The sequence below is a fragment of the Vulpes lagopus genome, chromosome 3 (genome assembly GCF_018345385.1).
Source record: "Vulpes lagopus strain Blue_001 chromosome 3, ASM1834538v1, whole genome shotgun sequence".
In the NCBI taxonomy this organism is placed as follows: domain Eukaryota; kingdom Metazoa; phylum Chordata; class Mammalia; order Carnivora; family Canidae; genus Vulpes; species Vulpes lagopus.
In genome coordinates, this window is record NC_054826.1 from 113,586,200 (window position 1) to 113,599,446 (window position 13,247).

Below are 13,247 nucleotides of genomic sequence, written 5' to 3' on the forward strand. Positions count from 1 at the left end.
GTTTGAAACCTCGGGTCTATCCTCACCATTTAAGTTTATCTCATACCTGGGTTTAGGAACACTGGATTTGCCCAGAACTGCATACTTCAGCAATTCACATAACTGGTCATGGGTTACTTCACAGTTTTCAGCAAATAAAATGGCAGATAAGCGGGCTTTCTGCAAAGGTAAATCAGGGCATTAAAAATTAGGACTACTGGGGCACCAGAGTGGTTCAGTCAGTTAAGCTTCCGACTCTTGATTTCAGTTCAGGTCACGATCTCAGGGTCTTAGGACTGAGCCCCACATGAGGATCCCCACTCAGGAGGAAGTTGGCTTCTCTCCCTCTGTCCCTCCCTTGCTCACACACACACACACACACACACACACTCTCTCTAAAATAAATAAATAAATCTTTTAAAAAAATTAGGATTACTGAGAACAGCAACAAGGCAAAGCAAATTATACGCAAACATAAAGAAGGATCTATTAACTGTAAATGAAGGTCTAAAACAACCTGTGATATGACATTATTAACACAATGTTTATAAATATTGATACAGAATCTTATTATAGATACTTGATTATGTGCTAGGGATAGTAGAATGAATAAAACACGATTCATGTTCTCAAGTTCATTCTACTAAGGGAAGAAAAATGCAGAAATAGGTTAATTCCAATACAATGCTATTATAAAGCTGTAGCAGAAAGGAGGCTAACTGCCTTGAGGGTTAGAGTTTGGGGGATAGCTTCACTGATTGAAAATACTGGCAAGGTCTTGAAAATAATCTGTCAGTCAGCTGAGGGGGGAACATTGTGTCTGAACATGCAGTTTTGTTTGGCTGCAGCCAAGAAGGCATGTTGCAGAGCAGTGGAGATTTCAGAGAAGATGGAGTCACATCATAGATTGCTGGGGTCTAAGCTAAGGAGTCTGACATTATTCTGGGGGAAACATGGAGTTCACTAAAGTTTCTCCCTCCTGTATATAGGAGTTTTGCACTTATATTTGGTTATTAAAGTAAAGCAAGTTCATGTTTGTGAAAAGAGTCAGGTAACAGAGAAAGGTAAGATAAAGACAATAGATAAAAGAAAATAAGTCACCTGTACTTAGACAACTTTCATTTTGATCTGAGAGGCAGCAGAGTAGACTGGTTAAGAGCTTAAGCCCTGAAGTCATACTACCTGAGTTCAAAAACCAAGTTCTACCATCTGGCTAAGTGTCTTAACCTAAGACTCAATTTCCTCATCTACAGAGTAATTATAATTCCACCTCATGAAAGTATTGGGAAGACCAACGAGGTAATACAAGTACAATGTAGTGAAACTGACATAAGTACTTAATAACCATTAGATATTATTCCTATTTTTCCCATGAGTTTTTAAAGCTAATGTTGAGCACCTATTAATTAGTCATTTAACAGTTCTTGGCACTTTAATTTAGTAAGTCATTTAATTCCTACAAGTATTCTTTTTATTTTAAAAGGTCTTATTTATTTATTCATGAGAGAAAGAGGCAGGGACATAGGCAGAGGGAGAAGCAGGCTCTCTGCAGGGAGCCCAATGAGGGACTTGATCCCAAGACCCCGGAAACATGCCCTGAGCTGAAGGCAGATGCTCAACCACTGAGCCACCCAGGTGTCCCCTTACAAGTCTTCTCAAGTGGCTAGTACCATTATCCCTATTTTACATAAAGAAATAGAAGAATGGAAGTGGTAGAACAAAGACTGGAATACAGGCTCCAAAGCGCTAACTCTTCATCTCTGTACTATACTGCCCCTAAAGGATTACAGTATTCTGTTTCTGTTGGGTAACCAACTCTGCACCCCTCCCTCCCTGCAAAAATCAGTTAAATGTAACAAACACCAATTTTAATAGTTCATTCTCTAAATTTATCTCACATTCACAACTTCTATGAAAAAAATCCCCTATTGATGGTGTTTGTTTTTTTAATTATAAATATCATGAACATCCTTTCAAACACCCCTATGTACGTGGATAAATACTCTGGATAAAGTCCCTGGTCAAAATAAGTTCAGTTGACTCTTGAACAACACAGATTTAAACTGTGCAGATCCACTTATATGTGGATTGTTTTTGGTAAATACATTTACAGTATGGTACTGTAAATGTATTCTCTTCTTTATGCTTCTCTTAGTAACATTTTCTGTAGCTTACTTTTTCTAAAGAATATAGTATAGAACACATGTAATTTACAAAATATGTATTAACCAACTGTTTATGTTATTGCTAAGGTTTCTGGCTATAAGTAGTTAAGTTTTGGGGGAATCAAATGTTATACATGGATTTTGGACCGCACAGAGCAGAGACAGTAGATGGTGGTTTGGTGCCCCAATCCCCCATGTTATTCAAGGATCAACTATCTAATTCTGACAAATACTATTAATTCCTGAAAGAAAATACCAATTTATATTTACAATAAAAAATATAAGACTGGTAAGTGAGACTGAATGAGGTATGTAGGGTCTATGTGGCAAAGAGCTAGGGGAAAGTGAGGGAAAGAGCTAGGACTAAGGGAAGGAACCCAAGGCATACATGCAGAAGGAGAGCCCATTGTGGGGTGTCAAAGAAAAGGAAATTATAAACATGAAGAGAAAACAAGAATGAACCTTGTGGAAATAGAGAAGTAGAGATTTTAACAAGTATGGATAGAAAAATATATAAATGTAAACATGTATGTATATATGGGTATACAGATATATAAACATGTATTTCCTAGCTCTCTTTTGGAAGTACTGACATCCCAATAGCACTGAGCACATCTAGTACCCAGATTTTAAATATCATTCTCTCCTAAAGAGAACCTACCATTACAGAAAAAAAATTACAATTTCAGGGCTGGGCAGGAAAAGCACAGATGAGCCTAGAATACCTTTTTTGTGCCAAAATAGAAAGGAAATGCTCAAAGAATGATGAGGTCATGTCCAAAGAACACAGAAGCTAGCTTAATGCTCAAATATGGGATATTTTGAGCATCAAAATAAATATAGTAATGGATAATAACCCATTGAATGAAATAGGCAATGAGTTCATACTAATGACAAAAATGAATTACAAGTTTAACAAGGAAGCATCTCTATCAAATTTAGAGAAAAAGAGAACAAGAATGCGACAGATCAAAACCATGTACAGGGATCCCTGGGTGGCGCAGCGGTTTGGCGCCTGCCTTTGGCCCAGGGCGCGATCCTGGAGACCCGGGATCGAATCCCACGTCAGGCTCCCGGTGCATGGAGCCTGCTTCTCCCTCTGCCTGTGTCTCTGCCTCTCTCTCTCTCTGTGACTATCATAAATAAATAAAAATTTAAAAAAAAAAAAAAAAAAAAAAAAAAAAAAAAAAAAAAAAAACCATGTACAACCTAATAAAACTTAAAAGAGTGTCACTTTGGCAGTCCGGTCAAACATATATAACCTGAAACTAATCAATGAGGAAACAGACAAACCAACTTGAGGGACGTTCTACAAAATAACTGGTTCAGGATTCTTTAAGAGTAGTAAGCCCATAGATGTCAAGGAAAACACTAAAGAATTGTTTGGACTGAAGGAGACAGGACAACTAAATATTATACATGGTTCTAGACTGGATCTTCTTGCTAAAAAGGATATTATTGGAACTTGAATGGGATGAGGATAAGATGGTAACAATATATCCATGTTATTTTTTTATTTTGATGGTTGCATTGTGATTCTGTGGGGCCGCTTATGAGAAACATATATTAAAATATGGGGGGGCAGTCATGGAGGATTGTTAGCAATCACTTTCAAATGCTGCCTGAGGTGGTTCTTGGTACTGTTCTTACAACTTTTCAAGTTTGCGATTGTTTCAAAATTAAAGAATGATGAGACTATTATACTTCTCCTCATCTTTAAAAAGTTGTTTGCCTGGGGGATCCTTGGGTGGCTCAGCGGTTTAGCGCCTGCCTTTGGTTCCAGGGCCTGATCCTGGAGTCCTGGAATCGAGTCCCGTGTCGGGCTCCCTGCATGGAGCCTGCTTCTCCCTCTGCCTGTGTCTCTGCCCCTCTCTCTATCATGAATAAATAAAATCTTTAAAAAAATAAATAAAAAATAAAAAGTTGCCAATTTGACAGCAAAAAAGAATCCCTTTCATGTATAATGTTTTCATAGCACTAATTCCCTCTTTACATCCTACAGGTATCTTCTTTCTGAAAGGTTGTGGTCTGCCATTTCCCTTTAATGACAGACCTATTAGCACCGTACCTGTTTTTGCTTTTACCTTCAGTATTTTTCACAAGCCAGTTATAAGGGTGGTGCACCCCAAGCAAAGCAGGCACAGTGAAGCTCTTTCCCCAAGAGGTGCCCTTAACATGAAGCCCTCATAGCTTTGTACTGTCTGACCATCTGCACTTTATCTTGATCTTGTACATCAGTTAGCAAGATCTGTCTTGAAATACCAGAAAACCTAACAGATTATTTGGGGGGAGAGGGGGGTTGGAAACGCTCCAATTTGTCCCCCCACATATATGAATACATGCTGCTTTGCTTTACACCATTTCAGCTTATAAGATTTTACAGAATTGTTCTACTTTCGGATAGTGGGGGGAACCTGAATAAAACTTCTATCTACTGTTCGTCTTCCCTCTCTTTCCACTAGAACTAAGTAGTAACCCCTGTTAATTCACTGATGTGCCCCAAGTGCCTAGGCCAGTGGCCAGCATACGACAGACAACAGAAATCTGATGACTTAAGGGACGGACCATGCATATTTAGTTCTCAGTACACGGCTGGGATGCTCAACAGCCTTATTATTGACTTACTGGCGTGGTATGGAAACTGCACGAAGGCAGGGAATTTTGGGGTTTGCGTACTGCGATATCCCCGGAAACCAGAACAATTCCTGGCACACGGGAAACTCCATGAAGTATGTGTTGAGTGAACATTCTTTTTGGGTCTCGGGCATCACATCAGTTTTAAACAGCACTGGGATAAGTGGTACTAACATTATCGTACGCATTTTACAGACTGGCAAGCAGGATTCCGAAAGGCCAGTGGGTGGGTGAGGCTGACCCTGCGGCGTCCAGGGCAGACGGGGTCTCCCGAGCCTCCCGCTCGGGCTTCCCGTTGCTCACCTTGGCCTCGGGCTGCCTCTCCCCCAGCTCCCAACGGGCTCTCATCGCCTCAGCCGCCCCGACCAGCGTGTTCGGGGCCCGCCTCCTCTTCCTGCCCTTCTTGAAGTGCTTCCCGGTCCTCTCCCTTTCGGGCTCCATGAGGCTGTGGAGAAAGACCCGCGAGAGCTGAGAAAACGCCGTCTCCAGACGAGGAAGCAGCTAGGGCTTCGAGAGCCTACAACCTCCCTCAGATCCTCGCTTCAATTCAGTGTACGAAGCCCTCCCACCCCCCCCCGAAAAGCGAGGGCGCCAACGATCCTGTCACGCTGCGGAGAAAACCGCACCGAGATCAACGGTTTTACCGTCCGCGCCGAGGCCGGATTCGAAACGGTTCCCCAACGGCGCGAACACGCCTCCGCCCGTTGAAAAAGAGGGAAAAGGTTGCTGCCAAGCGACTTCCCTGTCAAAAAACACTCCCCGTGCCCCCGAGCGCCGAAAACACCAACGAGAAGACGAGCAAACGGCACCGACCGCAGCAGCCGCCGCCTCAGTCGCAGCCAAAGCCTCCGCCGCAACCGCCTCCTCAGACGCGCCAGGAGTTTGAATGGACCGGAAGTGGGGGGTCTAACGACTTCCGGCAGTTGGGCTGGGGGGGAGGGAGGAGTTCTGGGAATGGCGACCAAGAAGTTGGCGCGGTACGCTGTGGGGGGTGTTCTGGTCTGGGGGTGGCTTCCAGTCGGGCGCTGGAGCCCGAGGCAGGGCTGGGCAGTGGGCATTTGCGGTGTCAGCCCTCATTCTCTGCAGCCTCGGCGTCTCCGATTTGCCCTGTGTCTGGCCCGGACTGAAAGGTTTCCGCCTGGATCGCGGCCCCCAGCCTCGCTCAGGCCTCCCTCTGCGCGCGGGTGGAAAAACCGGGGTTCGCGACTGTGTGGCCTTGAGCCACTGTGTGCCGTTCTAGGCCTCGGGAAACGGAATGGACGTGACCGGCTCCTGGTAGGCCGTTCCGAGTTCTCAGCGCTCCCCGTTTAATTCATAATGTGGATTTATTGTGGCTTTCTCCCTGATTCCTGGTCACGCTGTGCACATTTCTGAATTCTAGAATTCTGTCGTATTAGTAAATAGCACGGGCTTCAGGGTTGAACGATCCGGGGGTTCGCATACCAAATCTGTGTCCTTCCGCAGATTACGGAGTCAGTTCTCTCATCCATAAAATAAGAGGTAGCAAAAGTGACTACCTCACACAGTGGTTGAGGATTAAGTGAGATCACCAGAGTTCAGTGCCTGCTCCGTAGTAAGCAATTAATTAAATATTACCGGTTATTTTCAACTCTTTGCACTTCCCATCATAGGTCTTAAAAACAACAACAACAAAAAAAACAACCGGAAGTGTCTACTTAGTTAAACTCGACCTGTTCCTCAAAGTAGTTGTCTTAACACCTCAGTATGCTCACCCTTTTTGTTGGATTCAAGTATTGCCTTTATGGGTCCTTTGTCATACATTACCATACAGTAGTTTACCATAGATGCCTAGTTTCTTCACCCAGAGGTGTGTTTGGGGCTCTTAGAAGACTGGATCTGCCCTATCTCCTCAGACCTGTGCTGTGCACAAAGCAAGGGCTTGAAAAATGCAAAAGCAAAAGTAAGCTTTTCAGTGCTTTACCCCTGCAATCACTCAAGTTCCTCAATATTTACTGTAAAACAAGAGGAGCAGAAAGAATTAGTCTGAGTTTGCAAATTTGAACTCTGAGGCTCATGCAGGTGAAATGACTACTAAAAAGAGAGGGTGGCAGTCCATCTAAGAACCAAGGTCTTTTGCTCTTAAAGTCTAGTTCAATTTCCTGTCACTCACATTAATACATTAAGAATGGGGGTTATGCCATTAGTTTGTTAGCATATTCAAACAGGAATGTAAATGAGTTTGTTGAACATATTGAGTTGTTTCACATTCTTAGGCAACTTGGATTAATTAGAAGAAAGTTCGTGGCACCAGCAAATGGAAATCTAGGACGAAGTAAATCCAGTAAGTAGTATGCTTCGTTTCTTTACATTTTGTATCGTTGCACTTTTAACTCTGGTAAAGCATAAATACGCCTTTTGTTTTGCAGAGCAGTTGTTTGATTACTTAATTGTCATTGATTTTGAGTCAACGTGTTGGAATGATGGGAAACACCACCAGAGCCAAGAAATAAGTAAGTCTGGACTGCCAGGGGCCAAAGCTAGCCCTAGAAGAGTCACTTTAATGGATATAATAGTTAACAGTTAAAGAAAATAAGATAGTCGGGATCCCTGGGGATCCCTGGGTGGCGCAGAGGTTTGGCGCCTGCCTTCGGCCCAGGGCGCGATCCTGGAGACCCGGGATCGAATCCCACATCAGGCTCCCGGTGCATGGAGCCTGCTTCTCCCTCTGCCTGTGTCTCTGCCTCTCTCTTTCTCTCTGTATGACTATCATAAAAAAAAAAAAAGAAAATAAGATAGTCCATGAATTGGTAGTTTACTATAAAACCTGACTAAACCAAAAAAAAAAAACCCAAAAACCTAACATCTGGAAGTATCATCATATAAAATAATTACTTTAGAATTCCATACAAAATCTCAATTGCATAGGAACTGAAAAAATACCTTTGCAAAAAGCAGTACATTTTAACTTCTATATGGTCTTCATATTTAATTGTGGGAATATATTCAAGAGTTTTAAATAGATATATTCATAACTTTAATATTCTGACTTATTCTTTGGCACAATTTTATAACTTAAATCACACGGCTTTGGTCTTTTTAACATGCTGAAATAATGGTAAAATATGTTTAATTTAGAGTGATTACAGCATTAATTTAATAATTATGTATTTAAATGTCAATTGATTAAATAAATAAATGTCAATTGCTGATTCTTTCATATAGTTGAATTTCCAGCAGTATTGCTGAACACATCAACTGGAGAGATTGAATCTGAGTTCCATGCTTATGTTCAGCCTCAAGAACATCCAGTTCTTTCTGAATTTTGCATGGAACTGACAGGCATAAAACAGGTATGCTCTTTCTTTTCTCTGTTTCTTCTCACCCTGCCCCTCCCCCAAAACCAAGAAGGTCGGATGCCAAATATTAAAATTCTGAAATCAGTTTTTAAGAGAAAATAAAAAGCATATACCCATTTGGAATTAGATTTATGTACTGTTAGAAATAATGCTCCCTCCAGATCTCTGTTGGAATATTTAAAAATTAAAAAGAATAGTATTGTAAGAATAAATATCAGACTTATTTCATGGAAATTAAGTGACACCAAATTTCTGTCAGTCAGGATTTAATTACTATATTTCTGTGTTATTTTAGGTGGAACAACCTAATTTTTCTTATCTCACAGTATTCTAATTATCTCTCTTCCACATGATTTAGCATCTTTTTCACAAAATAAACTCTAGCAGTCAGAACTCTTCTTTTTTTACATCCCCCTATAGTGCCTAACTATGTCTTAATGATGTGTCCAATGATTATGGGATTCGATTGTTGAATTCAGATTTTGTGACTTTACTCAGGCTCAAGTTGATGAAGGAGTCCCTCTGAGAATTTGCTTATCTCAGTTCTGTAAATGGATTCAGAAGATTCAGCAACAGAAGAAAATTATTTTTGCTACTGGGATTTCAGATCTGTCTAATTCTGAAGTAAAATTATGTGCATTTGTTACTTGGTCAGGTAAAAAATAAGCTCTACCTATCAATCATAAATGAGTAGGATTATTACTATTATCACTACGTAATTATCTGTAGTAAAAATTGTACTTGTTAACTTCTTAGGTCTCGAAAAGAAATCTCAGTGCTTAACAGATGTTAACTAAGGAAAGTATATGTGTTCATATTTTACGAATTATCATTCTGGGATACTTTCAAATTTTAAGACTTTAAGAATCTTTCTAGATTCTTCCTTCCTGTTCTTCTGACTCCAGGCAGAATGATTTAGTGAAAACTCTTTAATGCTACTTTCTACAACCTTGAATAAAGAGTCTCCATTCAACTCCAATCCTTTGCTTTATACTTTTATACTAGGAAAAAATGGGCCATTAAAGTAGATCCTTTGTATGCCTATGATTTAGCACTACCATTATTAGTCATTGATAGCTATGCTGTGCCATCGATAATCATATTTTGGTTTTAGGTTTCTATAAGATGTCTGGTTTCTCAATTATGTTAGTATTTTCTAGAATGTTGAAAGCAGATAACCTCCTTGCAGGCCTTGTAACTTGACACATTACTCTTTTTTTTTTTTTGACACATTACTCTTTTTTTTTTTTTTTCATTACTCTTATTTCGGAAATAGTGTGTTTGAGTTTTTAAGAAATTATTTTGAAACTTAGTTACCAACCTAATTTCTTTTTTTTAACAATTTATTCTTTTTATTGGTCATTTAGGAATTTTTTTTAAAGATTTTTAAAATTTATTCATTCATGAGAGACAGAGAGAGAGGCAGAGATACAGGCAGAGGGAGAAGCAGGCCCCCTACAAGGAGCCCGATGTAGAATTCGATCCTGGACCATGGATCATGCCCTGAGCGGAAGGCAGATGCTCAGCGACTGAACCACCCAGGCGTCCCACCAACCTAATTTCTTTTTTTTTTTTTTTTTCCAACCTAATTTCTTAACAGTAAATATGTGAAGTGAACAATTGTTAGACATTAAGAGCAATTAAATGTTATTTTGTTTTATGTAGTATGTTGTTATATGTAGTATAGCTTATATATATAGTACATTTTACACTTGGATCTGTAGTATGTAATGATAGTGTTCTATATACTATTATATGCATTAGGTTTTTCTAAATCTTGTTTTTTATATTTCAATATATAAAATTTTGTTTATAAATGATAGGATGAGTAAAAACTGCTGGCATCATTGAATTTGTTCTATTTTAACATACTTATTGCAGACTGGGACTTGGGGGTTTGCCTGGAGTATGAGTGTAAAAGAAAACAGCTGTTAAAACCTATGTTCTTGAATTCTTGGATTGATCTCAGAGTAACTTACAAGGTAAGGATCAAAGATGGGGGTAAGTCACTTTCCTTCTATTGAAAAATGACTAAACTTCATCTCATACATGGGTATAGGTTACTGTAAGTAAAATACTATATTTTAAAACTTTCACATAAATACATTTCTTAGGTATGTAAGAATGACAAAATAAGCATATTCCAAATCTTTTTTTTTTTTTTCAATTATTTCTTCATGAGAGACATGGAGAGAGAGAGGCAGAGATACAGGTAGAGGGAGAAGCAGGCTCCATGCAGGGAGCCTGATGTGGGACTCGATCCTGGTACTCCAGGATCACTCCCTGAGCTGAAGGCAGATGCTCAACCGCTGAGCCACCCAGGGGTCCCAGCATATTCAAAATCTAATAAAACTAAAAATTATGAAAAATAAGTGGTTAATACATAGCCTTTCTAATAGTAACCTGGTTTTGGATATGTCTTCTTTTATTTGGTTAGATTTTCTATAGAAGAAAACCAAAAGGACTAAGTGGTGCCCTGCAGGAAGTAGGAATAGAATTCTTAGGACGAGAACATTCTGGTTAGTATAAATTGAAAATAACTTTATTATGTAAATAACAATTTTACATAGTTTTATTATATAAATAAAAATTATCCTATTTTTACAAAGTCTTTCATATGAATCTCATGTTTTTGGTGATATCATTAATAAGGAATATCCTTCAGTCTAAAGTTCCTAACCTATAAAATTCAAAGATTTCTGATTTTTAAATTATTACCATAAAGTAGTATAAGATAAAGATTGCCATCTAGTGGCTTTCTGGTTGTTAAAAAGAATGAAAATGAACTAAATCAAATGGAGATTAAACAGGTGCCCAAATAACGCAGCAAATTAATGAAAAAACTGAACAAGACCATTAGATTACTCATCAAGCATGGTCCCTAAGAATGTTTACATTTTTGTGAACTGTAATACATTTTTATCTCCTCTATAAATGTGGAAGATCTTGTCTTTTGTTGGTAAGGTTGCCACAGCTTTTTACTAGTCCAATTTATCATGATTAAAATTAGTAGATCATAAAACTAATAATATGTTCCAATATAAATTGTGATTTCTTATTTTTGCTGTATTTCCTTACAGTGGTACTACTAAATTCAGTGTTTGAAATCTATTTCCTCAGGATTGGATGATTCTCGGAACACTGCCATGCTTGCTTGGAAAATGATCAGGGATGGTTGCTTAATGAAAATTACAAGGTCCTTAAACAAGGTTAGTGGTGTCTTGCCTCTTTATTCTGTCATCTCAAACTCCAAAAGTAATTATAGGTTCATTGAAATATAGATATCATATGTGCAATAAATCGATGAATGAAGATATTTTTCTTTTTTGTCAAATCATATGTGTATCAAAGAGATTATGAATGCATAGTCTCTAAAGCTATTGGATTTGTTTGTGGAATCCTAGGTTCCCACTAAGAAGAATTCCAGAATTTTGGCCAGAAATTTGAAAATGAATCAAGTTGAAGAAACATCAGCCTGCAACAGTAACATTCAGGGTCTGAGCATATATGATAGGGAGCCTAAAAATGCAGTAAGTTCTCATGGAAAAGTTCAAATGACGCCAGTTGGTATGAATTCTCCTGTAAAGGTACAGCAAGATCAGTTCCAACTAAAGAACAACGTAAACACAGGTCTTCACAATGGCAAAAGCAACTTATCTCTTTTTAATACAAAGTCCTCTAATTCTCTAAAGCAGTTGCCATCTTCCAGCTTGAATATACCTATGCAGAAGCACATAAGAAACAAACACCTTGCATTTAATACCAAATCTAAGTCTTCAACGATTGGTTCAGAATTGGTACTTGTTTCAACTACCATTTCATCTGTTAATCATGTTCCTGATACGGAAATGAGTTCTGCTCTTGATTGTTTACCTATGTTGGCCGATTGGGAGGATATAGCTTTACTGCCAGCATCTCAGCCTGAGCAAAATATAGATTGTATACCTCCCATTGGTGACCCAAACTTAGACACTTCATTTAATTCTATAGAAAGATTAATGGTTTTAAAAGAAGGCACAGAAGAAGGTCCTCAAAAATCTGGGACCTCTAAGTCTGTTGTATATAAGAGTCCACATACTACTATTTATCACGTGAAAGAAGCTAAAGATCCAGGTTCAGATGTTTCTGACTTTAAATTACCTGAACGCAAATTAAGTAGCTTCTACAGTGTTAATGCCAGTGTGTCTAATCCTTCAGTTTTGGAGAAATACCCCCTTCTTTTAGGTGGCATTAAGAGGAATGTATCCAGTCCCCTGGCTTTCCCACCAGCAAAAAAACAGACCCTCACTGTTCATGAAGAAAAACCTACATCATCTGATGGCTCCCCAGTGAGAAGTTGTTCCTGGAAGGTCCTCCCTTCTATCTTAGCTTCTACAGTTAATCTACAAGAGCCTTGGAAGAGTGGGAAAATGACACCTCCTTTATGCAAGTGTGGCCGAAGATCTAAGAGACTTGTTGTTACTAATAATGGACCAAACCATGGAAAAGTCTTCTATTGTTGCCCAGTTGGGAAATACCAAGAAAACAGAAAATGTTGTGGTTATTTCAAATGGGAACAAGCACTTCAAAAGGAGAGAGCCAACAGCAGAGTTCTGTCTCATTCCCCAGGGGGACTCACTCTTAGTTCTCCAGAAATAAGCCGTAGTTGTGACAGAAATGTAAATTTTTGTACTAAAAATTCATTGAGACTCAGACCTTCAATGAGGAGTTGATAAACTTTCTCTACATCCAAACTATTCTTTTACTTTGATGTGACCTTTTGTGTAATAAAAAGAAAACAAGTGTGTAGTGCTACAAGTTATGGAAACTTAGCATATCTGAGGTCTGTAGATTGTACTGGGGCTATTAAATACACATAAACTGTAAATTGAGAAAAAAATTTCACAGGCTTCTAATTTCATTTGTCAGTTATCTAACATTTGTTTTCTGCTTATGTATGGATCCTGATTGTTCTTGAGTTTCCAAACATTGTGAGTATCTGATAATAGTTGTACACTGTTTTTTTTTTTTTTTTAATTTTTTTTTAAGATTTATTTATTTATGATAGACATAGAAAGAGAGAGAGAGGCAGAGACACAGGAGGAGGGAGAAGCAGGCTCCATGCCGGGAGCCCAACGCGGGACTCGATCCCGGGGCTCCAGGATCATGCCCT

At 39.0% G+C, this 13,247-nt stretch overlaps 2 protein-coding genes across 7 annotated transcripts in view; one reads left to right on the forward strand and one right to left on the reverse strand.

The window, feature by feature from the left end:
- The window catches only part of REXO5 (RNA exonuclease 5), a 48,062-nt gene extending 42,150 nt beyond the window's left edge, over positions 1-5,912 (reverse strand). For 2 of the 4 annotated variants that reach the window (XM_041747509.1, XM_041747508.1), the window contains exons 1-3: positions 5,592-5,912; positions 5,082-5,223; positions 47-159 (exon numbers count right to left, since the gene is read on the reverse strand). In XM_041747509.1, the coding sequence (XP_041603443.1) occupies positions 47-159; positions 5,082-5,223; positions 5,592-5,836 (500 nt within the window). In that variant the 5' untranslated portion in view covers positions 5,837-5,912. Of the gene's footprint in view, positions 1-46; positions 160-5,081; positions 5,224-5,404; positions 5,545-5,591 lie in introns of those variants that run through there. The other 2 variants (XM_041747510.1, XM_041747511.1) reach the window with 2 other exon arrangements.
- On the forward strand, positions 5,628-12,974 carry ERI2 (ERI1 exoribonuclease family member 2). 3 transcript variants are annotated; one of them, XM_041747512.1, is made up of 9 exons: positions 5,628-5,755; positions 7,013-7,080; positions 7,166-7,249; positions 7,962-8,089; positions 8,594-8,750; positions 9,977-10,077; positions 10,533-10,614; positions 11,216-11,304; positions 11,500-12,974. In XM_041747512.1, the coding sequence occupies exons 1-9, from the start codon at positions 5,733-5,735 to the stop codon at positions 12,805-12,807; spliced, it is 2,040 nt and encodes a 679-aa protein (XP_041603446.1). In that variant the 5' UTR covers positions 5,628-5,732; the 3' UTR covers positions 12,808-12,974. The 3 variants fall into 3 exon arrangements, with proteins under 3 accessions (XP_041603446.1, XP_041603448.1, XP_041603447.1); XM_041747513.1 differs by lacking the exon at positions 5,628-5,755 and adding an exon at positions 5,916-6,053; XM_041747514.1 differs by lacking the exons at positions 7,962-8,089; positions 8,594-8,750.
- Positions 12,975-13,247: the final 273 nt, after the last annotated feature.

Bases quoted from the DNA above. Each gene is read 5' to 3' on its own strand.
- ERI2 (XM_041747512.1), top strand. From the start codon at position 5,733: ATGGCGACCAAGAAGTTGGCGCG. The intron at 7,081-7,165 runs GTAAGTAGTATG...TTTGTTTTGCAG, and splicing joins TCTAGGACGAAGTAAATCCA to AGCAGTTGTTTGATTACTTA. The intron at 11,305-11,499 runs GTTAGTGGTGTC...GTGGAATCCTAG, and splicing joins TTACAAGGTCCTTAAACAAG to GTTCCCACTAAGAAGAATTC.